Source organism: Saccostrea cucullata, unplaced genomic scaffold (assembly GCF_032062105.1).
Source record: "Saccostrea cucullata isolate Sc308-1 unplaced genomic scaffold, CSIRO_AGI_Scuc_v1 ctg2604, whole genome shotgun sequence".
NCBI lineage: Eukaryota > Metazoa > Mollusca > Bivalvia > Ostreida > Ostreidae > Saccostrea > Saccostrea cuccullata.
This window is the reverse complement of record NW_026936707.1, coordinates 23,325-50,643: the sequence shown is the minus strand read 5'-3', so window position 1 is coordinate 50,643 and position 27,319 is coordinate 23,325. Positions and strand designations below refer to the sequence as shown.

Genomic DNA, 27,319 nt, shown 5'->3' with positions numbered 1-27,319 from the left:
ACCCAAAGTAACGCATTATGAAGTTTGAAACACGACAGCATGTTAATTTAGGAATCTCTAATAAGAAGATTATGAAAGGGAAGCAACTCACTTTTGTGTTAGGATATACTTGAAAATTTATGAGAATCTTAAAGAAGAAAATTGCTATGTTAATAAACAATGCAAATTCGTTACCTGTCATTTTATAAATAAATAAACAAACAAAATGAAATGTTTCACCATCTTATAACTAGTATTTAAACATATTCGTCACGTCTCGACACTTGTAATTACATATTATAATATAGTATTGTCTATGAAAATGAACAAAATTATCACAAGCACATGCAACAAATCGATAAAAAAAATATTCAAGGGATGTTTTTTAAAAAGAGAGCCCTAACTAAAAAAAATCTTTAATCTTACCATTTCGTTATTAAGCGTTGTCATTAAATCCTCCATTTGGAGACCCTTGTATCCGATATGTCGATTTCACTTCTATGTCAATTTCAGTTTCCTACAACTTATCTTAGAGACAATATTCTTGTTTAATATTATTGCCAGAAGGTCATAGTCAAGAAATTTTCAGTTATTAATTTTACAGTTAATATATTTTAAAACATTGACATGTGTCCAGTTTATTGTTTTATGTTAACGGGTACATATGTGCATAAATAACCGTAAAATTAACGGCCACGAAACTCTAAAATCATATCTTTTTTTAACCCTCGGGGCGTCATAAACTACAAATTTATCAGAATTGTGTGGGTGGGTGGGTATATTTACACACTGACACCAGATATTTTAATTTGATGATTTATTGCATCTTTTAAAAAAACAACTCTATCGTCATAAAACAACCGGTAATACGTGCAAAAAGTCTAGTTAACACGCAAGATACTTTATTTAGGCATCCCCATGTCTGAAAATACAAATGTAGTACAGAGCACAGCAAAAAAAAAATATTACAACTTGACAACTGTCTCATTCTACATTTGTGTAATCCATCACACTGTGAATTTCGACGTTAAATTTTGGTCTAATTTGACAATATTCCATTGCTTTTTAGACTGTGCAATCCGGCATCCTCTCTATTCTGACACAATATCCGTCTCCCAGAGCATTTCGGAGTAGACAGGTTTCACTGTACTTGTGTTTCAATCAAGCAATTTTGAAATATCAAAAAAAACCCCCCAATTATTCGCTTCTCTTTCATACAAAGATCTTACAAACATCAACATTAGGAAATTATTCATGCAGTCTTTTTTTTCTCAGTTTTCACATTAAATAATATAAGGAACAATTAAGAATCCTCGTCGACAAATCGGTCTTTGACACTGTACATTGGGTTGTCGAACTTCATCTCGGAGGAAGGGGACGGCTGTAGAGCGATGTAATTTTCCTCCCCGGCGGGGGTTGGGTGAAGTTTCTCAAAAGACTCGGTGCTGCCCAGTTTCTGTTAAAAAAGAATTTTTATAATTATTTTAGCACAGATATGAGAGCTTTGATTTCGTTTTGGCATCTCCTTGTCAAAATAGGAGAAATGGTAATATATAAATATATATTGTTGTACCCGTTTATCAACAAAATGTTTTGGAGAGGTTAAGAGGTTTGGTCCAGGATAACAGACAGGGAATGAGCTAAACTGCCATGTTTTTTTTACTTGTGGGGCATTTTATAATTCTCAGTGTGAGAAAACTCATTATAAAACAAAATATGCACTGAACAAAGTCCGAGCATTTCCCCATTCTTCCTTATTTTTGTTATCCAGTTTATAGCCTAAGGGAGATAACTAGAGTTAAAATAACTTGAAACTTAATTTTTTAAAAAATGTATATAAAATATACACGATCAGTGGCGGATTTAAGGGGGGGGGCGCACCCGACGTGTGCCCCCCCCTAAAATTGTCAAAATTAACGTAAATCACAGTTTCGTTTAGAAAATGTAAATATGTATACTTGGTAGACCTCATTTTTACCCTACAAAATCTCTAGAATCCAGGAGCTTCCGGCGGCTTCGCCCCCTGGGCCCCCACCAGGGCTTTGCCCTGGACCCACTGGGGGCCTCAAGGCGGCCCCCCAGACCCCTTCCCTACTTTTGGCGCCCCCTCTAACTTCAATTCCTGGATCCGCGCCTGACGATATATCTAATATATTACCTCCTTGTTTAAAAATGCCATTGAATGTCTATGTCTTCTAATTGCAATGATGAGTAAGAAGACTAATCCGAAGACGATGATAAAGCCAATGATTCCCCCCACTGTTATACCGGACTGTAAAATACAAAGTAAAGATAAATCATCATCATCATCATCACTATCATCATCATTATTGACATCATCATAAACTTCATATCAAGTTACTGTTATAATAATATATACAATGTATGTATCTAAAGTCTAGAAATTCTGTATATATATACCGCAAAATTACAAACTAACCGTTATGCTTGCAGATTGTTTCTCAGGTATTAGCGTCTAAAAATAAATACATAAAAAATAAATAAAATTAAATGAAAAAATAAATTAATTTTGTACAAATCAAGTTCTGAAAATTTGAAAAAAAAATATATATATTTAAACAAGAGCTCTCACGTACGCAAACTAGCCCGTTGCCTTTGTATTGACTTTGACAGAAACAATCAACTTCCGTTGAATTTTCATTCTGAAACAAATTAAAGAAAATTATTTATGAATTTAATCAAAAGCTTAAATAGCGCGCAAAGTAATGTAGTTGAAAGCCATTTCAGAAAACATCGATACATGTACCAGTTCTTTGCAAACAGCAAACTGATGGCATCCTTCGTTGTTCTCCTCGCACGGTCTGACACAGTGGTGTCCATCCCCCACAAACCCCTGGGGACAAGTACACGTCACACTTCCGGCGTACTCATGGCACGTTCCGTTTTCATGACAACCACCGTTGTGGTAGGCACATGATCTAGCTGTATATTGCGTGTAAAAAATAGAAATGAGGAAAAAGACGCATGCACACATCGATTGGGTATGAAATATTTTAGTTTGTGTTGAAGTCACTGAAAATATTTGGGCAATCAAATTTTGACTCGATTCATATTTGAAATTTCTTGAGAAAAATTTCAGTTATTTTTGAAATATCATGCATTCTTTGTTGCATCCAACAACAACAAAAAAGGCGATAACACTACTAAAGAAAAGATGATACCAACAAACGTGTTTAGAATTCATTTTATCAGCATACCATATTGAGAAGAACAGTTTCGAGGTATGAAGGGACCCATGTTGGACCATAGAAAAAAGTGTTTCAATTGTTACAAAAAAAGTCATTTATTTATCAAATTACAGTTGAATACCTTATCACTTCATATATCTGTTATACACATGTACGTTTTATCAGGATGTGTAAAAATATTAAGAAAACGTACCACATTCAGTGGTTGAATTGTCGGTACTGTTAATACAGAGCTGACAGGAAGTTCCGGTGTATCCTGGGAAACACGTGCACGTGCCGTCACCGTATAACCCATCACTGCAATTCCCGTTATTATTACAAGGAAACTCAGACCCTCCTTGACAAGCTAAAAATAAAAAAATGCGACCATACAAAATTCTTTGAACATTTGGTTGCACTACTCTTGAATTACAAAATTGTCTACGAAATATGTAGAGAGTTGTAACTTTTATTTTGCAAGGACTTGTAAACAGTTCATTATATTATGTATTAACTTCAATTTATAACGTTGAAGCACATGAAGACCTCTATGATAATACCATTTCTTACCTGAGCAAGTCTCTCCATAAAAGCCAGCGCAACAACCAACAACCTACAAACGATATAAATGTATAAATTAACAGTGGTTAAATATCAACATCCAACAACCTACAAACGATATACATGGATAAAGCAGTGGTTAAATATCAGAAACATAGATAACCAGAGTGTCTGTCGAGACTGTAGCTCTACTGGTTTGTACTTATAAAAAAGGAAGAGAAAAGTTGCAGTTTACAACAACAATAATGATATATATGCCACCTTAATTTTTTTTTTTTTTTTTTAGATGGTTTTGATTTTTTTTATATCACAGGGAGATCCCCCTGCCATTGTTGTATATATGTTACCTGGGGATCTCCCATCTTCTAAATGTAGATTCATCAATGATAATCATGTCTTGCCTAGACTTTAGGGAGATCCCGCTGCTTGTGTGAAATTAGGTGCTCAATAAGTCTTTGTACGTTTATCTGGGATCTCCTTAGTAGTTAAGGTAGTTTATTTGTAATTAGTTGTTCGTCATTAATAAATGACAATATTCATCAAAGTTTGCCTTGTAGTGTTTTAAGGACGTAAAAATTAACAAAGATGCAGGACCATCAGGGAACTGGTTTCCATACATTCTTTACAGTACAGGCATTTGTCTAGCGTAAGATAAATGGAGGGCAGTTTACCATGACAAAGTCATTCATCATATTAAAAACAGTATCTCAGTTTTGTGTACTTGTGTGCCACTTTATATTATAATCGGACTAAAACTGTATTTGAGGTAGCGTTTTTGAAGTATTTCAAAGAAATTTCTATTTTTAGTAACCATGGCAACACCATTCATCAAAATCAAAAACCAATATACAGAATTATGTATCCTAGTGTAGTCTACTTGTGTGTTGCAAGTTTTATGTTGTTGATTTTGGTAAAATTTTGTGATTTCAAATGTTCAAAAAGTTCCTTGGAATATTTTAGTATCTACATCTGATTTACACAACTTCTCGAATATATTGTTGCACAGGAATCTTAAGTTTCTCCTTCGCCACTGTTAATATCATTAGAAAGAAGTTTAGTAGAACATTTACTGGAACCCGCCATGTATCTTTGTGTGTAAGGACTTTTATGAAGTTTTGGAATCTTATTTGGATATCTTCTAAACATTAGTCTTCCTAATGGTTTGCAGACTCATGCGCCACCTACTAGTATTCTATCATCTTTTCATTTAACCATTGTTGGTTTCATTTCGATGATCTTTCGTTTGCAAAGAAATCTGTTGAATTTGTTTTAACCTGTTTTAAATTTGTGTTTCAGTATATTTTGTGCAAATTAATTGTTCATAAACCTTTCGCCACCCATATACTTTTCATAACGTTTTGGTTAACCCAAGTTTACAAACAAGTGCGTCATTTTGAGCTACTTGCGCAGAACAGTTGACTCGTCACGTTCTACAGCGTGACTGCACAGCATCCATATTACCCATTCTTCAAAATGTATAGTCAAGGACAGACACATGCACGAAGCATAATAATGTACATGTATATGCCTGATTAATTCTTGAATTTCTCTTCCTGGTTCAGTGCATTATAGTTTTATCATGTTTATGTTTATGCTTAAGCAAAGCATCATTGCCACCATCGTACTTGCATGTTGCAATATCATTTCATAGTTCAATACCTGATTGGTCTAGTCATGCCTACTCTCTTATCAGTGGAATATGCCCTGTCACATAATTTGAACCCTGACATTACTTTTCAGAAAAAAGGCGGAAGATATTCCATTAACGTGGCGGAAGCAAAAAGTGCATCAGAGCGTTTCTTTTTAAAACAATTAATCAATACCCTTATTCAATAAGGTATATGATATTGAACATCTAGTATAATAAGAATTTTTGAAGTAGCTGCTCATGTTGAGCAAGGAGTATCGCAAGACAATTGTGAAAATATTTCTCTGGAAAAAAAAAATCAAATTTATCTGAGTGGACCGATATCTCTCAAGATGGCTTTCCCTAATTTTCAACGCAGACCAAGTCGAATACCACAGCATCGTCCACCTTCCTCGACGATATTTCCCCCATCAACCTGTCCCCCGTGGTCTACACTACTTGCAGACACAACAAGGACTACTGTGAATCCCATCTCACCGGACTCCGTCCCGGATAACCTACGAATCCTTGTACGGGTATTTTGCATTATCTTGTCCATTTCAGGATTCGTGGTTAACATAGTCAACATCGTCGCCATTTTGAAGTACAGATTACAGAAGGAGCCCAGTATCTTTTGCATACTAAATCTCACAATCAACAATACTTTGATTTGCGTCATTGTATTTCCAAGTACAGCAACGAATACGTACATTGATAAAATAGAAGATCTACCATCGACATGCGTTCTCATTGGGTTCGTCACGTGTGGATTGTTCGGTGCCGAATTTTTCTCCATGTTGCTCATCTCTCTTAACAGATATCTCATGTTTTTGCATTCTGCTTTGTATAGAAAGCTTTACAAAAATCCGAGGAACCTAGCAATTATAACTTTTCTGTCATGGACGTTTCCATTTTTGGTTCTCTTTATGCCTCTAACGAATGCATGGGGATCCTTCACATACAAAGAGAAGAAATTTGTTTGTGATCCGTTTCATTTGAAGTTTTATCGCATTTTTATTATGGTGGCAGTGACTATATGCACACTTCCTGTGCTCCTATACTGCTATGGGAAAATATTATACAAAGTTCTGTTGAACAAGAAACGGATAGGTGTAACTCGATCGCAAAACGTTTCTCAAATTGCAATTCCAACAATATCTGCGTCAGTCATAAAAGCGCACGAACGACCTATAAGTGCAATACCCGACAAAGTAAGTAATGAGCGTCATCTTGTTTTAAGTGTAACAGCCATATTTGTTACGTATGGAATTCTTTATTCACCTTTTATCGTTCTTAATCTCTATGACCCGGATATGACGAAAGTAAATGCCATCCTTCATGCAAGTTCAACATATTTAGGGTGGTCACACTGCGTTATAAACACCCTTGTTTACACGGCATTAAATACTAAAATAAAGAACGCTGTCCGCCAACTGCTTAAGGACACGGTTGCACAGCCTCCCCTTGAGGTTACCGTGACACCAGTACCAGAAAAGCCAAAGACATCGCTTCCAATTGCAATATATAGCGTATGAAATATTCTAATCCTAGGTGTGCTTAAATGAATGGTTACATATTTTTTATCGGTCCCATGGTCAACGAGATATAATTCAATTATCATTTCAAACGAACCTGTTCCGTCATCGCAGAAAGTAATGGTAGCTAATGAAATTTCTGTCACAAAAAGCAGAATAGTCATATCTACTGCAATATTAATAAGAAGAAACCAAATGTACTGAAATAAATAACTCAATGAAACTGTATTTAGGTGTTACAAGTGCCAGTAGCATGTTCAGCACAAACTTCCTCTTCGCTACTTTATATGTAGTGTATGTCATTGATTGTGCAACTGATGCATTTAATCCCGAAGTAGAAGTGGGGAGTTGCTCCCGTAATAATCTGAGATTATTGGTTTATAATGCCTCTGATACGGGAACTTTATTTGTGCAGGGAGAATCAGTGGCATGTCGGGAAGACACCTCGTCAAACGTTTCCATCCATAACTTTGATTTTGCTGCTTGTGGAATAAAATGGGAAAACGAAATCCGAGTCGTCATTCAGAAAAACAGCAAATACCAAACAGGAGAGGATAAGATCATAACCATTTCCTGCAATGCCGATCTCTCTTCTCTTGATCTTCAAGACAACGTGGATCTATTGTTTGGCATAAATGACGACAATCTGGAAAATATCACCATTCGTCCTACAGCCTTCATGGTACTGTATAAGCTGAATGATAACGGAGAATTGCAGTCAGTTAGTGGAAACACAGTTCAACTTTCCGACAAGATCGAATTGGCAATCCGACTGGATGATGAGTATACTCTAGATTTTGATATTCGTTCTAAACATTGTTCAGCTGGTAATATCAATACAATAAAAGATTCTTGTGCAACGGATCGACATTTGTTCCCGAATTTCAGACAATTGTCCCGTGGATATTTAAGCACAGCATTCGGAGCTTTTCGAGAGACAAGCATAACTGGTGGAAGCACCGAAATGATTTTTACTTGCACACTTAAGGTTTGTCTCGGAAACTGTGATCCTGTCGCTTGCTCCGATGGAAGTTCTGGATGGGGAAGACGAAAGAAAAGAGAAATAGGTAACAAAGAGGCCCGGTTTCTCGGAAACGCATACGAGGACATCACAGTTGGTAGCAAACTCAGAATTATGTCCAACGATATCGTACTCGAAGACCCAGACGATGATATTTGTCTTGACGAGAATTTGCTGATTGCAGGATTAGTGGGTGCCGTGGGCGCAGTAGCTGCAGCCGTCGCTGCTTCTGTGGCGCTGTCTAAAAAGGCGCAAGCCAGGGCGCAACTTCTTCAACAGAAACAAGCTCAGCAGAATTGTAAAAGAAACAATAAAAGACAATAAAAATATTAAGACATATCACGCTTTTTGGATTTTTATTTATGCCATGTAATATTGCATTGACGTGAAATAAATTCCTAAAATACTCCATCTCGTATGAATTATTGCTGAGATCAACACAAAAGCATTTTCCTTGATTGTTTAAATCTGCCGAATGTCTAGCCAACTGCAGTTACGAACAGATACTTTTAATTTGTGGAAATACCTGACCTTTTTTGTTAATCAAGTCTTGATATAATCACCTGTTTAAATCGATGAGGGTTAATACGACATTTTATGATTTCTAGAAATTATTGAATATCTGCAATTTAAAGCAATATGAGCTGCAACTTGATGTTGGAATTTTTTGTTGCAAAATTGTAAATAACTAATTCAACGACAGAAAAAAATAACGTTAATAAACTTCTGCTGTTTTACTTTATTGACGTCCTGTACAATAATGATTTCGTATACAAAACTGTATATTGGATTGTATATATAGGTGTTTCTGTTGCATTACTCATGTCTAATTTATCATAATAACACATTTTAACAACAAAATGAAATTTTTAAAAATGCAGCTCATGTTGCTTTAAAGAGCTCAGGATCATCCAATCATGAAACAAATTTACCAGTAAGAAATTTTAATGCCTAAAGCGTCTTGATTTTTCAGGAAAGTTTGATTTTTTATTCCTCTTGTTATGTACCATGAAACTAACTGTTTTGTGATGCTATAATTCTGCACTATCTTTGCAAGCATTTTTTGTTCATTAAAAAAATCAATAAGCATACATTTATTACGTAAACAATTCTTAAACAAGTACTTTGCTAAGAAAATCGTAAAGAGCGATATATGGTAAGTGTCTCAATTGGCCCCTTGAAATGAATATCTTAATTGTACTTTATATATAGCTTTAATTTGTACAGCTATATATGCGACCTTTATTGGTCATTTTCATTTTGATCAAAATGCCGTTTTTTTTTTTTTTTTTTTTTTTTTAGAAATATGACATCATAAAAATAATTTTTTCCGCCATTTTAGCATATTTTGTATAAAACTGCTTATTTTCAAGCAGTTTTTCTTCCAGAAAATATAGAGCGCAGCCTAGAACAAGATTTATATTTTTACCAAAGATGTATCTATCCAATACTAATTAGTGACAGAAAAATTACGTATGTTCTACACTGCGCTCTATGTTTCCCATCAGAAAAAAACATCAAGAAAAAGGGATATTTTTGGCTTATTTGTTAGACAGCAAGAATAGCATTATTTCTCATGTCATTTACAGCTAGTGAGTGCATATAAATGTGAAAAATATATTGGAAATATTTCTAATATAATATCTTCTACAAAATAAATATCAATATTAAACATACCTGAATATCATTCTGAAATGTTGATTTTTAGGGGGCCAAAATTGGCTCTTATCATATATACTCCTTTAGAGCTTCACAATATCTGAATTTTTTAAAATATGTAATTGCTAACTTAATTAAGTTTAAAATAAAAAAAGATGTTGCATGTTTATATGGGTAATATGGGAATCGTGACGTCATAAAAACACTTTCATACACACACACACAAAAAAAAAACAAAAAACAAACAATCATACAATTTGTTGCCCCACATAGATGACCAAGTAATGATTAATGATTTATCACAAAAAATTAACACAATTAATTAATCTCTCCTCACCTACTGAACTAATATCAGATGCATACATTTAAACAGGAGTAGGTGTCAAGTTTAGAGGAACGAAAACATTCGTTCTTAATTAATCGATTCTACATAAACCAACGGTTACAGTGATCAGACACAAAAACCAAGTAACTAGGAAAAAAGGAAAATATTGAAGGTAAATTCACTTCTAAATATAATATGAAGTACTGAGAAGAGCAAAGAATTGCAAAATCACAAAAACATTTTTATATGACGTTTTCTTAAATATTAGTGGTCTTGTTCAAATTTTTATTCGGGGAGGCAGTTCAAATACTGGAAAAGTCTAGAAAGCAAACTCTTTATAAAAATCGAGAGGTTTTTGAAAGGACGGAATCAGGAATCCTCTACATTAAATTTCTTCATGACAGCGTCCAAACCAACAGGCCATGAAGAGTAAAGGAATTTTGGGGATAAACAGAAAAATAATATTTGTCGCACTAACAATATTTGCCAGATTTTTTCCCCCTTTTGACTTTTGTTAAACAAAAGAAAGAGGTCCAGGAATTCATAGGATCTTTCATATTCCAGTATACGAAGGGTCATACTCATTAATGTGTTCTAAAACACTCAGAAATTGGATAAAAATGTTACGGACGTGTTCGAATTAAAAAGAATAATTAAGTGAAATCATTAAGACTAACTCATTGAAAAGCGTTAACTTTTTGTTTCTCTCTGAGCACCGAGGACATTATTTATTGACCAGCCCTCGCAGTTTTATTGTGTACGTATTAAACAAAAACGTTTTAATGAATCACACAGTTAGAAACATTGTAAAAATGTACGATGAAATAAATTGTGGAATAGTACCCTTTTTGATTTGCAATAAATATTGTAATACAGGGAAAAGTCGCCCTGTTTTTATTTTTGTCTAATTATGCCCTTTTTAAGGTTGTGTAAATTTAAAACGGGACGAATTCTAAGAACACAGTATGATTCCTTTAACAGAACCATGAATGGGTGCATTTAAAACAGGGAAAATTGATACACTGTAGCAAGTTCAAATGGGCCAAAAATAACACGGGTCGAAAATAACACGGGTCAAAAATAACACGGGTCGAAAACAACCCTATGTACAGCATACACTTTCTTCATTGGATAGCATTGTAGCTCTCTGGTTGTCCATCCCAATTTTTTCAGACAAGCGAACTGAAGATCTGCAGCTACTAGCTACTATCCACCCACTAGTATGTATTTCAGATACTTGAACCTTACTGTATATTTACCAAAGAACTGACTGCTGTGTATAATGAGGAAATACAGCAATAACCCATCAAATAGTCAATATTTGATCATTTGATTAAGCTATAAGAAGCAGACGATTTGAATATTGTATTTTTATCTTAACAACTTATGAATTTTACGTGTATCCTTGCAAAGCATCAACTATTATATGAGCATTTTTAATTTTTACTGAAATGTATTAATATTTTATTTTATCGAGTTTACCTTCTCTTGTCTGGAACAGAGGGCGCTGCAGCCTTTGTATTGTGCGTCACCACTGGAATAGATGCACCCTTTGGTTACAGTGGCGATCTCTAATGTATATCCCTCGGCACACTGGTAATGGCCAACCTCACATGGAACGCATGCACTCTAGGATAATAAGAAGCATATTAAAGATTCAAAAACACAGATAAACATCTCATTCTTTTGTTTTCTAAATTTGTAATTGGTTTTCTAGCTCTTAGAGTTTATTTATAATACCGTATATGGTCATTAAAAACTTACATTTATAACGGTTCTATTGATTACGTCACATATTCTTAGATTAGGATGTATATATCCAGCAATTTTATGGACGACGCCCCCATCCGTCAAAAAATTACTGTGTACGATCATACGCTCTGTGTTCAGGAAAATCTGTGGTGAAAATATTGTTTTTATTCATAAAAAATGATTAAATATTCTTGAATTTCCTGTGTTCATTTCCTATAATTATACAACTGGAAATATCTCACTGCTTACCTTTGTGCCATAAATTTCAATGGAGATTTTGTGTTTGGCTCCAAGAACTGTATCAACGGATTCCTGATCATCGAAAGATTCAGCTAGGCGGATCACTGGTAGAACATAGTATCGAAGGTAGTTACTAGTCTAAAAACAGGAAACTGACAAATTACTAAAACGTAATGGATGGATAGAGTTGTAAAAAGGTTGCCTAGCAAAGTAATTATACATGTACGAGGGTTGTCCAAAAAGTTCGTGGACAATGACGTTTTTGTCAAAATAAATGGTTCTTTATGCAAATAAAAATATTTCAAACAGCTGTGATATATTTTTGTACGAAATCTACGATCAAAAGTTTTGGGTTTTGACTTAACACATGTTCATGGACACAAACTTCTTTTTTTTTCAGAAGAAAGAGCAGAAATTATCTTAAGTTTAATTTATTTAATTTTTAAAATTCAAAACAATGCACAAAAATTTACCTGTTACAGTTTGTAACATGCTAGCCAAGTTCGCATTTAGGATTAAAATATAGTGTTTTTATTATTTCACATGACACACCGTGGAAAAATCGTATATACCAATCTGCCTTGAACAAATATTTTGTCTCTTTCGTATTTCAACCGTATACAAATCTGACTATAATAGGAGAATTCTTTGATTCTTTTTTTGTCGAGGCTTTTTGTTTAAATAAATTCTAACAGGGATTATAGCTCTTTATTTGTGTTGCATAAAATTTTTAATTTTCATATAGAAAATAATTATTTTAATCCGCTTTATTAAGAGTTTATGTCATTTTAAATTTTTAGATTTTTAAAAAAATTGTTTCCATCAATAAAAATTAAGATATTTGTTTTTTCATAACAAATATTTTGATATACAAAAGATTTATAAAGAACCATTTATTTTCACAAAAACGTCATTGTCCACGAACTTTTTGGACAACCCTTGTATTCTAATGAAATTAAACAAAAAACAGCTGTGATATAATGAAATCCACGATTGAAAGTTTTAGATCACCTCCTTTTAGAAAAAAGAGTAGAAATTATTTAAGTTTTATAAGTTTTTCATCCTGTTACTTCAACCTGTTTTCGCACTAGATTAAAATATAGGTATTATTTCACATGAAGTGGCGCCTTGATATACAAATCTGACTATAATAGGAGAATTCTTTGATTCTAGGCTTTTATTAAATTCTACTAGCAAAGAAGATATCTTACTATTTGAAGAAATAATGTATACTGATAAATTTCTAAAATAAAATTTCATTGTATTAAAAATAAAATTTAAATGAAATTCAATTTTTTAAAATTAGTACTCTTGATTTGTATTCATAATTAAATAAAGCATCGCAATTTAACTCAAAAATAGACAAGAAATCCTAAAATTTCTTTTTTTTTTATCCCTACTCTAAGCCAGTCAGCAAAGATGGTGGTGTCAGTGCTGCTGTTCAAAAAATCATCAAGTGTTGGAAGTCCATTGTTTTCTAACTCTGGTTCAAGAGCCTAATAAACAGGAAAAAATAATTATAATGAAATTTAATTATCAGATTCAATAACTTTAATTTGCTGATAATAAAAAAGTAAATAAAACCATTTTTTAAATAAAAGGTTAATCATATATGTTATTTGAATGTTCATTAGTATAACCCTTGCTCTTAATTCTAGTGACGTAAAAATTTGATAACCAAAAAAGATGCAATCAAACAAACAAAAGCAACATCAAGAATTCTTACCCGATCTATGATATGAACATATCCATTGGCAGTTATCAGATTGCTTTTTATTACTCGAGCTGTTATAGCAAATCTGTTATTGGTTGAGAGAAGAAGTGTCTAAAAATCAAACGTATTATTACTGATTAAAAATGATGAATTAAAATCAAGGAACAATATAGTAGGAGAAACCCCAAAGGAGGAATAAAAAAGAAGGAATCCATTTTTTTCAGTAAGCTATGTTTTTGGTGACTGAAATTCTTATACGAAACAGAATGGGATTCTTTGAATATTTCCATTGTGCAGAATTATGACGATTATTGACTAAGAATATCAACATACGTGTGCAATAAAGAGGATATTTACTTAAGGAAAAAATTCTGTGGATATCAAATATTATTCATCTAAATAGTTACACAAAACTAAAGGCATTAGTTAAATCTCACCCCATTCTCAACTTTAAAATGTAGGAAAAAACCATCAGACAAAGTATTGTAGCGTTCTACCACATTTACAGAGGCACGTAAATCCTCTATTCGATTTTGTCCAAGAACTGTATGGTAACTGGAACAAAACCACAAAATCAACAAAGGGAAAACATCAATGCAAATACTGTGTGGTCACACATTTCTGTGAGGGTTAAATTTTCGTTTATTTCGAGGCATGGAGAGACTACGAATTTCTGACCACCATACTATCTATTATTAGTTGTAATATGCATTGCTACTAAACATTTTCCAACAGTAAAAAATATAATCTCCACAAACCAATATTTTCCCCAAAACTTAGAAAATTTGACCCCTTGAAAATATTTGTGATTTTACAGTAGATCATAATTATGCGATTGTAATTTGCTTCGTAAGGATATCAATTTAATTTCTTTATTAAACATTCTGAAGTGTCTTACTTAATAAAGGGGAGAACATTATCAATATCAGAAAAGAAGCCTTCTTCCCGCCTTCTGATCAGAAAATCCATGGCGGCATCAGTAGGAGCGAAAAATGTGTAGGTGTCCATGAAATACTGAAGGATGCTGTCCTCTCCCAAGAGCTAAAAAAGGAAGAAGCATTTTATGACAGAAAACTGACGAAAAAGGAATCAAACGATAAAATTTAGGCGGTTGTCACTAAACAACTTTCATGTACTCTCTACTTATAAAAACCCACTTCTTGTCTACGCAGGTACGTTTAGTGTTTAGAATGAAATCTAACATATTTTAAACAAGCCAGTTTTATTTCTATGAAATACCATGCAAGTACGGTAGATACCAGATACATAGATAAGGTACGTACTCTGACAAGTGCAGCTAGTCTGGTAAGGTTAGGATGGTTGAGAATGAGTTCGTTAATGGTTGGCATACAGAAAATTCCATCTCCTGCGTAGCCTTCCATACACGTACAATTATTCAGACCTGGTCCTAATGGCGTGCAATTAGCCTAAAACAGAATGTAAAATTATTATTTTTTAAAATAAAATTGATATTTGATATCACAATCCCTTTTTAAACAGGATACAGAAAATTCAAAATAAAAACACATTTCAAGTTTTATTATAAACATTGTTTCAAACTCTTTTTTGACTTGAATCTGTTATATACCTGTATAACACCTGCATTACATACTTTCATTCATATACAGTGTAACTGTATTTTATACCTTTACTACATATAAAGTACATCTTGTTCGATACCTATATATCAAATGTGTTTCTTATCTTTATTTATTTTATTTTTTCGGTATCTTAGTTGCACCAGTGTTACACAACTTTTTTTTATAAATGTTGTTCATACATTATTCAAATGTGTTCCAAACTTATTTCTGAAGCACATGTGTTTAATACTTTGATTTCACATGTATTTATTAGCTGAATTATAATTTGATTCCAGTTTCAATTTAATACATTTATTACTTCTAATGCTGTTTCCATACATTTATTGCCACGTTGTGCTGTTTTCCATACATATTAAGCTTAAAGCTCTGTTTCACTTTTCCATAGCAACTTTTAGCATTCTTAGAATCATTAATGCTAACTGAGTCCTTGTTTTTATAACACCAAACTGTACATGTATTCTAACCTTTGAATGGCAACCTCCATTATGAAAATCACACATATTATTTGGAATGCAGTATGTTCCATTTCCATGGAAATCGTCATTACACCAACAAAGGGACTGGAACAATATTGAGATAAGTATCAATTTAAACGAAGTTTAATAAATTGATAAATTAGACATTCTGAGAGTGTACAATAACGTAAAAGATAAAAAGAAAACAAACAGTGGTGACATATCTAAAAATAAATCAATAAACAATGCAAATGGTTGAAGGGGCATAAAAAATGGACCACTGAAAATTCCAGAGGTGGGATTAGGTACATAGGAGGAGAAAGCATACCATATTGTTCTGTCACAACTGCCGTGAACCCGATGGATTGACCAAGAATACATTGCGCACTATGTAGTCAATTACTATATTTTTATTATGCCTTTATTATACAATTGTATCCGGGAACATCTTTAAGAAATTGTTTGTTTTTCCACTCCAAACAGATTAACAAAAATGTCCCCACTACTTTTTCTTTTAAATCAAGAAAACGATATTTTGTCCTGGTTAATTCCTGAAATTTTCTCAACCTGCTAACATCTGTGCTGCCATTTTCTGAGATTTTTTTCCACCTACCTAAAAATCAATTATTTTTACCCTGAGTTGGGAAGAGGGAACCGAACATTTCTTTTAAAGATAGCCTGGTCACTAACCTTATTATGTGAGGGGTCAGTCTTACAAGAGGCATACTTATGACAATGTTGGTGGTCTCCACATTCTGACCCTGGGTAGCAGTACTTCCCATCCCCTGCCCAACCCTCACCACAGGTACAAGTGTTGTCTCCTGGTCCGTTCATCTTACACACAGCCTGGTAAAACAGATTTCTTACGTTGTTTTTATAGAAATTGCATACAGTTGTTGAAAACATTTTTGATCAAATTTTACACAATTTCTAAACATATTTTTTATGTCCAAAAATGCCCATCGAAGTAAATCAGCAGTAACTAGAAAAATATTAATCTTTCAACAAAAGGCAAATGTGAAAATTGGAAAAATGATGCAAAATGTCTACATATTTAAATAAAATGATATATATATTTCATCACGTTTTACAACATTCTTAAGCAAATTCTTAGGTTGGAATCAAAACTAGAATGAACATTACCTGTTTGTGACATCCTCCTCTACCTGGCTTTTCACAAGGATTAATTGGGGTACATTTAACAGCACCATCCCCTTCATAACCACGGTCACATACACAGCTAGGAAAGAATCATTTAAAGGTACTGTATAGTTCTTCACTGTGACATTCTTATTTTCGGGGAGGTTTATTTTTTGTTGTTTTCGATGTATGAAGACACCCACAAATTAAATTCCACCACGAAATTTAAGTGTTTTATAAATTACTACTCAACAATTCCTCAACCATTAAAGCAAATCCTTACAGACCTATAGTTTTTCTCAAGACCACAAAAATGAACCTCTACGAAAATTTGTGATTCAAAATATTATGTCAATGTGTATATACCTGTTATCTTAAATATTATAGTGTTTCATAGGATTCCTAAATCTAGTCCCCACCTTCTACCAATCTCAGTTGGGCAAGCAATCAGGTTGCAGGGTAAATTAATGTCTATTTGTTTCAAATAATAAACAAATGACCAATTAAGATTTGTGAGGACTAAATGGTTACTTTCATCATGAATACAAATCATCTGTCAATGACCCTAGAACATGCACTTAGTGAAACATATTATTTTGTAACTATCAAAAATTGGCAAAACACTTTTAATTGTTTTACCTACCGAAAAGATGATCCATTTCTGACGCAGGAAGAATCGATATGACATGGCAATGTATGCAGACTGCCTAGACATGGCTTAGATAGGATATCACAATTCTCCCCTCTGTATCTATCTGGCCAATAGCTCCATTTATTTAATGTGTTCCGAAAGCAAGATTTGCACTTTCCATCACCCTCTGGTCCGTTGTTGCAAATTCCGTGAACGCATGTACAAGCTGAGCAAAAATGTTTCTTTAATGCCCAATCTTAAAACGCTGTATTTCTTTTCTTAGTAATAGAAGTTGTCAACATATTGATGAAATGCATTTAATCTTTATAATTATGACTTTACATCTTGTCATTCATTTCCGGAACAAGTGCAATCATTTTTAAAGTGTTAGACAACATCCAAAATTCTTCTGAATGGCATAAAACGTAGATACTAACTGACATGATCAGATTGACAACATGTAGAGAATATGAAAAATATAAAAGTATATAAGAGAAGAAAATACTTTTGTTACACCCGGGCCCAAATTTCTTGGCGTCTGAACATCTGTCACAGGCGGGTCCAGTGAAAGCCTCCTCACAGATACAAGTACCGTTGCCATCCAATCCATCCACACACTGTTTAAGAATAAGAAATAAGTAATGTTAAAATCTACCATCTCTCCTGTCATTTATAATTTTAAGAAGTGAATAAGCAAACTGTATTTACATAAGTAATGGCAACTTTTTAAAGAAAGGGTTTACAAACCTGTCCTTTTCCAGAACAAGGATTTTTATATCCTCCTGGACATATAGAACATTTATCTCCATAGTACCCGGAACAACACACAGGGGTCTGTTTAAATACGTATAAAATTATCAATTAAGATAAACACATCCCGTCATACTTGTTATAAGGCACGAAATCGTAATCATCATAGAATTTTGAACATATTCTTAATAACTTAGCTTAAATATTATATAACTGTCCTGGTGTTTGAATGCTTTGTAGGTGCTGATATAAAATTTAATTTTTAGAATCCAGCCTTTACTTGGTAGTGGTGATAAGTACAATATACACGCATTAAAAACTCGAATAAAGAAGTAAAAGTAATATATCTGAAAACGAAAACGTACTTGTTTTGTTGCGTTGCACACTGAAACACATCCTGCACTCTTGATGAAAAAGAAATCCAAGATCTTCCCCGTGTCTGGGTCTCGGGAAATCTGCGCCTTCCTTAGGTCACAGGATTCTACCTCACCCTATATAAAACACATTTCTATGTTTATGCATGTTATTTACTGAGATCAGACAACTATCTATCAAATTCTAGCGATGTTCTCTAAAATTTATTTATTGGAGTTCCTTTCTTATGATGCAATATAACCTTTTCTCCTGATTTTGAGGTTTTAGATGATTTGATACACAAGAACATGCTCTACGCAAGAACATTTTCTAAAATGAGGCAAACTTTTGACAAAAAAGTTTGTGAAACAAGGATAACAACATATTTGTTTGACGTCGATTTTATGGTTGATAGTAATAATGATAATGTAAGTAAAAGGAAACTCTAAGTAAGACAAATGCTGGCTGACGTTTTACATACAACGTGTTCGGTCATTACACACTGAATTCTGTATGATTATTTTTCCCGTTTTCCCGATTGTATGACAAGGGGCACAAGGTGGGTGCGACCGGTGGGCAAGAGATCCACACTCCTCCAAGGCACCTGATCCAATCCCTAGTGTTTTAGTGAGGCCTGTGTTTGCTCTGCTTTCATTTGTATTGTATAAATGGACTTTGAGCTTGGATACCTTTTGTTATTTTATTAATCATTTAATTTTTATTTAATTTCACATTTTCTTTCACTAAGCTATTAGTTGTTATAGATTTCACTCTACTGATTTTAAGGACTAAATTCTTATCATATCAAAAAATTATCAAAGAATTATATAAAAACAATTCATTTTACAAACTGGATGGATTTTTTACACGATTTTCTTACCGCAAGAATTCCTTCCTCACATTGCACACAGAATTCCTCTCTAACATTCAAAATAACTTATTAATACTAATTCCAAATTATACTCCTGTAGGAATTCGATTTTTATTTTAAAACTTTACAATATTTTATGGGTCCATGCCCTGGAAATTTCTTTCTCTAAAATCATTATATTTACATAATGTCATTTTTCTAATATCATTTCCTTACTTTAAAGAGTAGTACCTTATTACTCTCCCACTTTCTATTTACTTTTGGGATTAAATTATTGCATTTTATTTACTTTTGAAATTTCTTTTCAAACCTTTACTTTTCATTTGCTTTGGGTATCTTTTTTCGCATTATTCTAAGTAAATAAATTCAATTTTTGCACCCATTTTTGCATTCTCATATGAGGGAATTCTATTCTCTTACTAAGGGGCGTCCATTATTGCATCCCATTACTATGCCAATTTCTCCCTCTTTCAAACGAAATTCATTCTCTTAATTAATGAACTTCATACTTATATTCTACTTCTCACACTCAATTTCTGATAGCTTTCATACACTTGCACCTAAAGGCATTTTTACTTTACATTCAACATACTGTAGAGATTTTATTTTTATACACAGTCTACATTGTACTTACGGTGGGGATTCCTTTCTCGCACTCTAATGTGGCATAACATGGTCTGCAGTATCCCTGTAAAACAAATTATATATGGCTATGAAATGTTCTTTCAAATAACTGGTTTCAAGAAGACAGTTCTATACTGACCACAACAGTTTCCATATTTGACAAACATTAGAATTAGCATACTCGTTCTTTGTAAATGGTGTTATAATAACTGCAGATTCCGGGCAAGATTTTCTCTTGGTCTATGGGCAGTAGAACGTTGTCCATATGATAAAACAAGCCATTTGATGCTGGTATGTCTGTCTGTGTAATGTTGGTTTCCCTATCTAAACGTATTTGACCCTAGAAAATACGATAAAAAGTCTTGAAAGGCAAATAAAACTATCGATCAGTGAAAAAAAATCAAAGTATTGCAACGATACAATTACTATCATAAATTACTTGGTAAAAATAACGGAGCAAGCGAATGATATTTATGTTCCCCAAACGAAGTTGGGGAACATATTGTTTTTACTCTGTTTCTTCTTCTTCTTCTTCTTCTTATTTTTCTTCTTCCTGGGAAAATCTTTTCCGCGAGTGATCTTGTAAACTTCTCATTTGACTAAGGTGAAACCTTTTTAGGGTCAGTAGGCACGTTATGTAGATTTGCGGAACGAAGGTCATTTTGCGCGCACGTGCTTGCAAGAGCGCGCACGTGCAACACGTGAAATGACCAATATAATAGATATAGCAGTAACTTTTCTATTTTTTGTTTATATACTTTGAAACTCATAATATAAGTATATAATAGTAATATAGACGTGATGACATGGTCAAAATAGCAAGACCTCACGTGCATGCATGTGCGCTTCGCTCTGATTGGCTGAAACTAAAGTCTCAGTATTTTTCTTGTTTTTGACCAAAATCCATTGAAAATTTGAACATGGTTATACATTATGAAGGTCTACAGCATAATCTATAAGAAATTTCATGAAAGCATGCGCACACACGTGTGCTGCAATCTGATTGATTGAAACTTTAAATGGCTATATCTCCCTTGTTTTTCAACCAAACAGGATGGGATTTAAAACATAGATAGATATAAGGGATTCCTATAAGAAGGTATGGTCATCATGCACATGCACGCACGTGCGTGCATTTGGAACGAGTGAAATTAAAAATACACTTGAATGAGTGATTTTCAATACTGCTTTAATATAAAGTATATTGAAATAGATAGATTATGTACACAAGATGATATGGTCATAACGCACATGCATTCACATGCGCACGGGTGCAATGCTAAAATTTGAATATAATTGGTATCCTTCTGGGAAAACGATGTTAAAGTCAAAAATGCACAGAATTTGTCTTATTAAATGAAGCTTACAGGGGATATGGCACCAAAAGGGAGTTGGGGAGCGTTTGGGGAACATCTGTAACGGTTTCCGTTACAATTAGCACTAGTTCTATATCTATTTAAAAATTTATCAATTTTTAGAGACCATAAAGGGTTTTAAAAACTTGCAATTCAGCACATTTTGATTTTTTAAGAGTTCTATATAACACGATTCAAACCTGTGTTGTAACTAAAACAGCTACAAGTGATTGACTGCGAGTTTTTATTGTTCCTCTGTTTATTAAATCAGCCACTTCAATCTGTAAAATAATGAAATTCTGATAGTCTTATTTTTGAGATGGGGAGTGGGAATACCCGGTATACATGTATATGTTTAAACATAAAATTTACGATGCAGAAACATGTTATATAGACAGTATTCTAGACGATCAAATGTCTCAGATTATTGCTGGAAGAAAAAAATTAAACTGAGTCTTATAATAATTCTAGGTTTTACAATGTCCATGATTAAGAAACAACTTTTAGTGCAAAATTATTTTAAATCTTTATCGTAATTTTCATTGTAATTCTTAGTTTCAGAAACTAAATTGTTTTTTTTTTGTCCAGAGCTTTGTTGTTGTATATATATCAAATTGTTATGTCATTATCTTCTCATTACATCGTGTTCGGTTTTTTCCGTATCCCGATAAAGCGAGCACATAGTGGGTTTGACAAGTCTATAGGGGGTACTTATACCTCCATGGCACCTGACCCCAACTCTGATGTTTTTTTCTTAGAAGTCAGTGTTTTCTTGGTCTCTGATTTGCATTCTTTCAATGGAGTTTTGAGCATGAAAACTCTTTTTTTATATCTCACACTTTTTTCTTTATTCCTCACTAAGATATTGGCATTAGTGAAGGAAAAACTTCAAGAGTACTTTGCAACAATATATTCAAGAAGTGGTGTGAATCAGATGTGGATACTAAAAAATTTCAAATAACTTTTGGACAATTTGAAATCACAAGATTTTACCAAAATCAGCAGCTTAAATACTTAGGACTTTTCAACGTTATACACAACCATTCCCCACGATAAATTAAAGTCCAGACGTTTTAATATCATTGACAGCTGCTTTTTCAATAAAATGAATCTCGTAAATTTACTTACCTGGTCAATGGTCTTTGCAAAATTATTTTGTTAAAACATGTTGATTGTGCGCACAAGTACTCTGAAGTTGGCTTCAAAAAGATGCTTGAGTTTCTGATTGATAATATCTATGTGGTCTTCGGAGACCAGGTCTTCCAACAACCTGTTGGAATTCCCATGGGTACCAATTGCACTCTGTTATTAGCAAACCTAATTTTGTATTCATATGAAGCAGAATTTGTGAGAATTCTTGAAACTGCTCAAAATCTTGCGCAAAATGTATGAAAAAAAGAAAACACTTGCTGTGGCCTTCAACTCGACATTTGGATACATAGGTTGACAATTAACAATGGTAATTTCCATTCGTATCTCGATATATCTTGGTGAGCTTGAGATAAAAAGAATACCACAGAGTCTGACACATTTGTTTCATACTTGGATATTTTACTTGAAAAAGACGTTAATGGTAATCTAACAACCAAGCACTTTGTTAAAAACGTGATGACTTTAAGTTTTCTATCGTCAACTTCCCTTACTTATGCAGCAATATACCTTCATCACCTTCATACAGAGTTTAAATATCTCAGTTGATTCGATACACAAGAGCATAGTCTACATGTGAACGATGTTTAAAACGAGGTAAATTATTGACAAACAAGTTGATTAAACAAAAATTTCAGTAGTCTCGCTTAAAGTCATCATTTCGTAAGTTCTATGATCGATATAATGACTTTGTCAGCAAATATAATATATTGAGTGAAATGCTGAATGACGTTTTTCATACTAATTATTAGTCCATTATTTATACACTGAACTGAAGACGGATTTTCCCGTTATTTCCCGATCATAACAAGGAGCGCTAGCACACGGCTAGTGTGACCGTTCAGCAGGGGATGCTCATTTCTCCATGGCACCCTTGATGATTTGTAGGTCCATGTTTGCAATGCTCCTATTTTATACTTGTTTTATGGACTTTTATATTGAATACTGTTCATATCTTTATATCCTTCATTACTAATAAGATCATTATAACAATCATATAAACTTCAAAATAGTTTATGTATACAGGGTTATTTTCTACTGGTGTTATTTTGGCCCTTTCACATTACAACCGATTTTACCCCATTTTAAATTCGCCTAGTCATAGTTTTCCTTTAGAAATTATATGCTGTATTGAATTCACCAAAATTAGGGATAGGCGAAGATAAAACGGAGGCGAAAATTTCCCTCTTTACAGTAAGGAGTAGAAAAACCAAACAAGAAACAGGTATGGCATATTCTGTGGTGTCTTTTGAGTTCACCTTGCTTCATGTATATGGAACTGACACAAGAGAGGATAAAATAATGTACCTGAATGTTAAATTGAGGGCAACAGTAAAGTTTGTCAATCTCATGTTAAAGTTTTTCAATAAGTTATACTTCGAACCAGAAGGAATATAAAACATATTGAGGAAGATAATTGGTGTCCATGACATCTATAGAGAGTGCAGGTGCCATATATTGGAATGTTCCCTTTAGGTATGAATTATTAACTTACCGTTTCGTTTACAATTTGATGTCTCAGAATAAGCTTCAGTGTGGTTTGGCCCTATAAGTACAATGCATATCAATGACATTCAGAGAGAAAAAAATTAAAAATGTTAATATGTATATTTTTAAGTGATCTTAACTAAAAGATTTTTATTTTAAAAACAGTAAAATTGATAAAATTAACAAACTCTTTATCAGCAATTTGAATTCAGTTGCAAGCTTTATTTTATGTTTTGCATAAATTATTTGGCAATTTATTTAATATTTATATTATATACGATACAGCATAGCATTTTGTTGTATTTATACAATATTCAAGTCTTCTATTCATGTATAATAGAGTTTTAATTTGAATGATGTGAAATTTTTTAAGTTGTGAAAAATGGTTGAAAATATTATAATATATAATAGGTAAACACAAAAACACCTCGTCACTTTTGAGATAATCCATAACTCCATGTGGTAAATTGTTCCATGCGCTATTACTTGAGGCAAAAACAGTTATTCCTTTCTGCTCAAATTCTGATTCTATGCCAGCTCTCTAAAGAAATAATGATAGTGTGAAGTGTTATTAGATGTATATAAAAAGAATATGATATTTATGAGTATTTTGTATAATCATGAATTTAAAAAAAATAAAACATATGTTCTTGATATCCATATCATACCACAATGAGAGACTTCAAAATGTTATATCGTCTGTCCTTTTTTAACAACTTAAAGATAGATTTCTGTAAAAAAAAAATAAAATAAAAATACTGTAATACATTTAGTTTTAAAATTAAATATCTATACATGCATCAAATAAAAGTTCTGATCGTAAACAAATAAAATATATTGTACATACCTTTTACAATGTCATGACCATTGACTATTGTTAGTGTAGTGAAATTATTCTAATTTTGTACTCAACTTCACTCAATTAATTCAAATTTAACGACTCATTTATACTACATGTATATCAAACATTTTGATACAGATCAACACTGCTATTGAGTGACGTCATAAGTTCATACCGTGCTATCTCCCTTGACGTCTGCCTGGTTTGTGAGTAGTTTTTGAACCACGTGGATGATTCCATTAGAGGCTATCATGTCCTGTTTGATCACTGACGATTTCACCCGGGATCCACTAAGTCTGTACCGGTATGTTATACCCCCACGCTGAAAAAAATTCAATACATTAAGGGGGATGTACGGCCACCTTTAGTGCAGTGAACGCAAAATGTAAACATTTCTTCAAATGGCTAAAATACATTATATTTTGATCAAATTTTAAGTCATTTTGATAAAGATACAATAAATATGAATAACCGAATGCATGTTGTGCATATATAATCTGTACTTTTGCAGAAAAATGCTTTTGATATGCTCCTTAGAACTGCACAGCTACAGAATTCAGCAGAGCCTTAAGGGGGATGTACGGCCACTTTTAGTGCAGTGAGAGCAAAATGTAAACATTTCTTCAAATGGCTAAAATACATTATATTTTGATCAAATTTTAAGTCTTTTTGATAAAGATACAATAAATATGCATAACCGAATGCATGTTGTGTATATATAATCTATACTTTTGCAGAAAAATGCTTTTGATATGCTCCTTAGAACTGCGCAGCTACAGAATTCAGCAGAGCCTTAAAAAATCCAAAAAAATATGCAAACTGTGCATTAATGTTCTCTCTACAACCATTTGTTGAGAAAATGTCTAAATTTTGCACCTTTAAATGATAATTTCAAGTTTAAAACAAGGTACCATTGTCTTCAAAAAGAGTGTAAAGAACCATGAAAGTAGTTCATGGATAGCAGCATGGTCTATTTTTAGCACAGAATCTTGTTTTCCAGACCTTTCTATAATATGGAGGGGCATAACAATCTTTAAATGTAGAAGAGAATTACAGTTGCAAAATATTTCAAATAATATGAACACTTTTAAAAGAGGAAAGGTGTTATAGTGTGGCTTGAAGTAATTTTTATTTAGTATTATTATCGAACAGCTGTTATATATATATAGTTTACGTATTGATATAAAAAAAATTTAAACTCTTTGATTCCAGGCAAGGAAAAATGAGCACCATCAAAGTTAAAAATTAAGAGTTTGTAAGTTTGCCACAGATAAATTATATTATCTATTAAAATTTAATTATCTACAATAAAACACAAAGAAATTAGACACATGAAATTGATACGAATGACCTTGTTTTAGTACCTACTAGTACGAAGCGTTATCAAAAATTTCGCGAAATATCTCTATATCTACAAAACCACAGTTCAGATTAGATAGCCAAACACAAGTTCTATAAATAGCATATGCTGAAGTTTTGATCCTTGTTTGTGATGTCACAATCTGAAAATGACGTCATTATTTAGGTACTTTTGACGAAAAATGGTTGTCTCAGTGGAACTCGTGGCACATGTATATCTTAGAAATGCCTTTGAAGTAGCGTATAAGAATTTGTTCGTTTTAGTGAAGGAAGGCAGATGGTTAAATATGATACTTGTTATGTTGCCCGGTGAAAGCAAGTTTGAAAAGGGATGTGTTTTTAATAAAGCAATATGCTATCAAAGACCTTCAATTAAAATTTTACACTTTGAAAAATACTTGAATATTTCAACAATAATATAAATATCAAATACCTAAGATATTGTTTACTTTTTGATCACCCCTCGTATACTGTGTCAAATAAACATGCATTTATAATTTTCATTACAGAGCAGCAACAGTTGAAAAGGCATGAAATCATTCAGAGTGGGTTAGGAGATTTAATGAATAATTTTTTTTTCTATTTGCCCATATTTTCAAAATTACAATTGTACAAAGTAAAGAGAAAAAATCAACCTATAAACATCTTTAAAATGATGTTTGGTGGTCCTCCCAACTCAGGGAAAAATAATTGGGTCCGTATTTATAGGTGAGAAAAAAAATCCTTAAAATTTAAACAGAATTGTTGACGGAAGAAAAAGAAAAAAATATCGTGTAATGGAATGTTAAAAAAATGAGTCGGGCCATTTCTAGGCAGTAGATCGGGAGAGAGGGCAACCAAATATTTTTATAACAAGTGGTATTATTAGGCTAGTACATGTTCCATCACATACTTAGTAATGCAATTTTTTTTAATCTTTGACACTATTTTGAAAAAAACAAACATAGGATTTTCGGGGGAGGGGGGGGGGGGGGGTTAGCACTAACTTTTTTTGCAATGATAGACATAGCATATATGCAATGGACCTTTCTTTGCAAACATTGTGCTCGCTTCTAAATTTCATAGAAACAACTCATTATATTTTATCAAGCTTCGTATGT

General features: G+C 33.0%; 1 protein-coding gene across 1 annotated transcript in view; it reads right to left on the bottom strand.

The window, feature by feature from the left end:
* Window positions 1–781: 781 nt before the first annotated feature.
* Window positions 782–27,319, bottom strand: part of LOC134246308 (stabilin-2-like) — a 38,251-nt gene continuing 11,713 nt past the window's right edge. The window contains exons 11-39 of the mRNA XM_062728630.1: window positions 25,036–25,182; window positions 24,688–24,750; window positions 24,447–24,560; window positions 24,027–24,077; window positions 21,583–21,663; window positions 20,209–20,367; window positions 20,038–20,091; window positions 18,544–18,669; window positions 18,176–18,262; window positions 17,934–18,045; window positions 17,441–17,654; window positions 16,801–16,897; window positions 16,348–16,503; window positions 15,667–15,762; window positions 14,885–15,028; window positions 14,500–14,642; window positions 14,039–14,156; window positions 13,614–13,712; window positions 13,252–13,383; window positions 11,897–12,025; window positions 11,660–11,791; window positions 11,378–11,524; window positions 3,738–3,780; window positions 3,382–3,534; window positions 2,747–2,922; window positions 2,577–2,642; window positions 2,420–2,455; window positions 2,138–2,251; window positions 782–1,435 (exon numbers count right to left, since the gene is read on the bottom strand). Coding sequence (XP_062584614.1) covers window positions 1,283–1,435; window positions 2,138–2,251; window positions 2,420–2,455; window positions 2,577–2,642; window positions 2,747–2,922; window positions 3,382–3,534; window positions 3,738–3,780; window positions 11,378–11,524; window positions 11,660–11,791; window positions 11,897–12,025; window positions 13,252–13,383; window positions 13,614–13,712; window positions 14,039–14,156; window positions 14,500–14,642; window positions 14,885–15,028; window positions 15,667–15,762; window positions 16,348–16,503; window positions 16,801–16,897; window positions 17,441–17,654; window positions 17,934–18,045; window positions 18,176–18,262; window positions 18,544–18,669; window positions 20,038–20,091; window positions 20,209–20,367; window positions 21,583–21,663; window positions 24,027–24,077; window positions 24,447–24,560; window positions 24,688–24,750; window positions 25,036–25,182 — 3,342 coding nt within the window. The 3' untranslated portion in view covers window positions 782–1,282. The remainder of the gene's footprint in view (window positions 1,436–2,137; window positions 2,252–2,419; window positions 2,456–2,576; window positions 2,643–2,746; window positions 2,923–3,381; window positions 3,535–3,737; window positions 3,781–11,377; window positions 11,525–11,659; window positions 11,792–11,896; window positions 12,026–13,251; window positions 13,384–13,613; window positions 13,713–14,038; window positions 14,157–14,499; window positions 14,643–14,884; window positions 15,029–15,666; window positions 15,763–16,347; window positions 16,504–16,800; window positions 16,898–17,440; window positions 17,655–17,933; window positions 18,046–18,175; window positions 18,263–18,543; window positions 18,670–20,037; window positions 20,092–20,208; window positions 20,368–21,582; window positions 21,664–24,026; window positions 24,078–24,446; window positions 24,561–24,687; window positions 24,751–25,035; window positions 25,183–27,319) is intronic.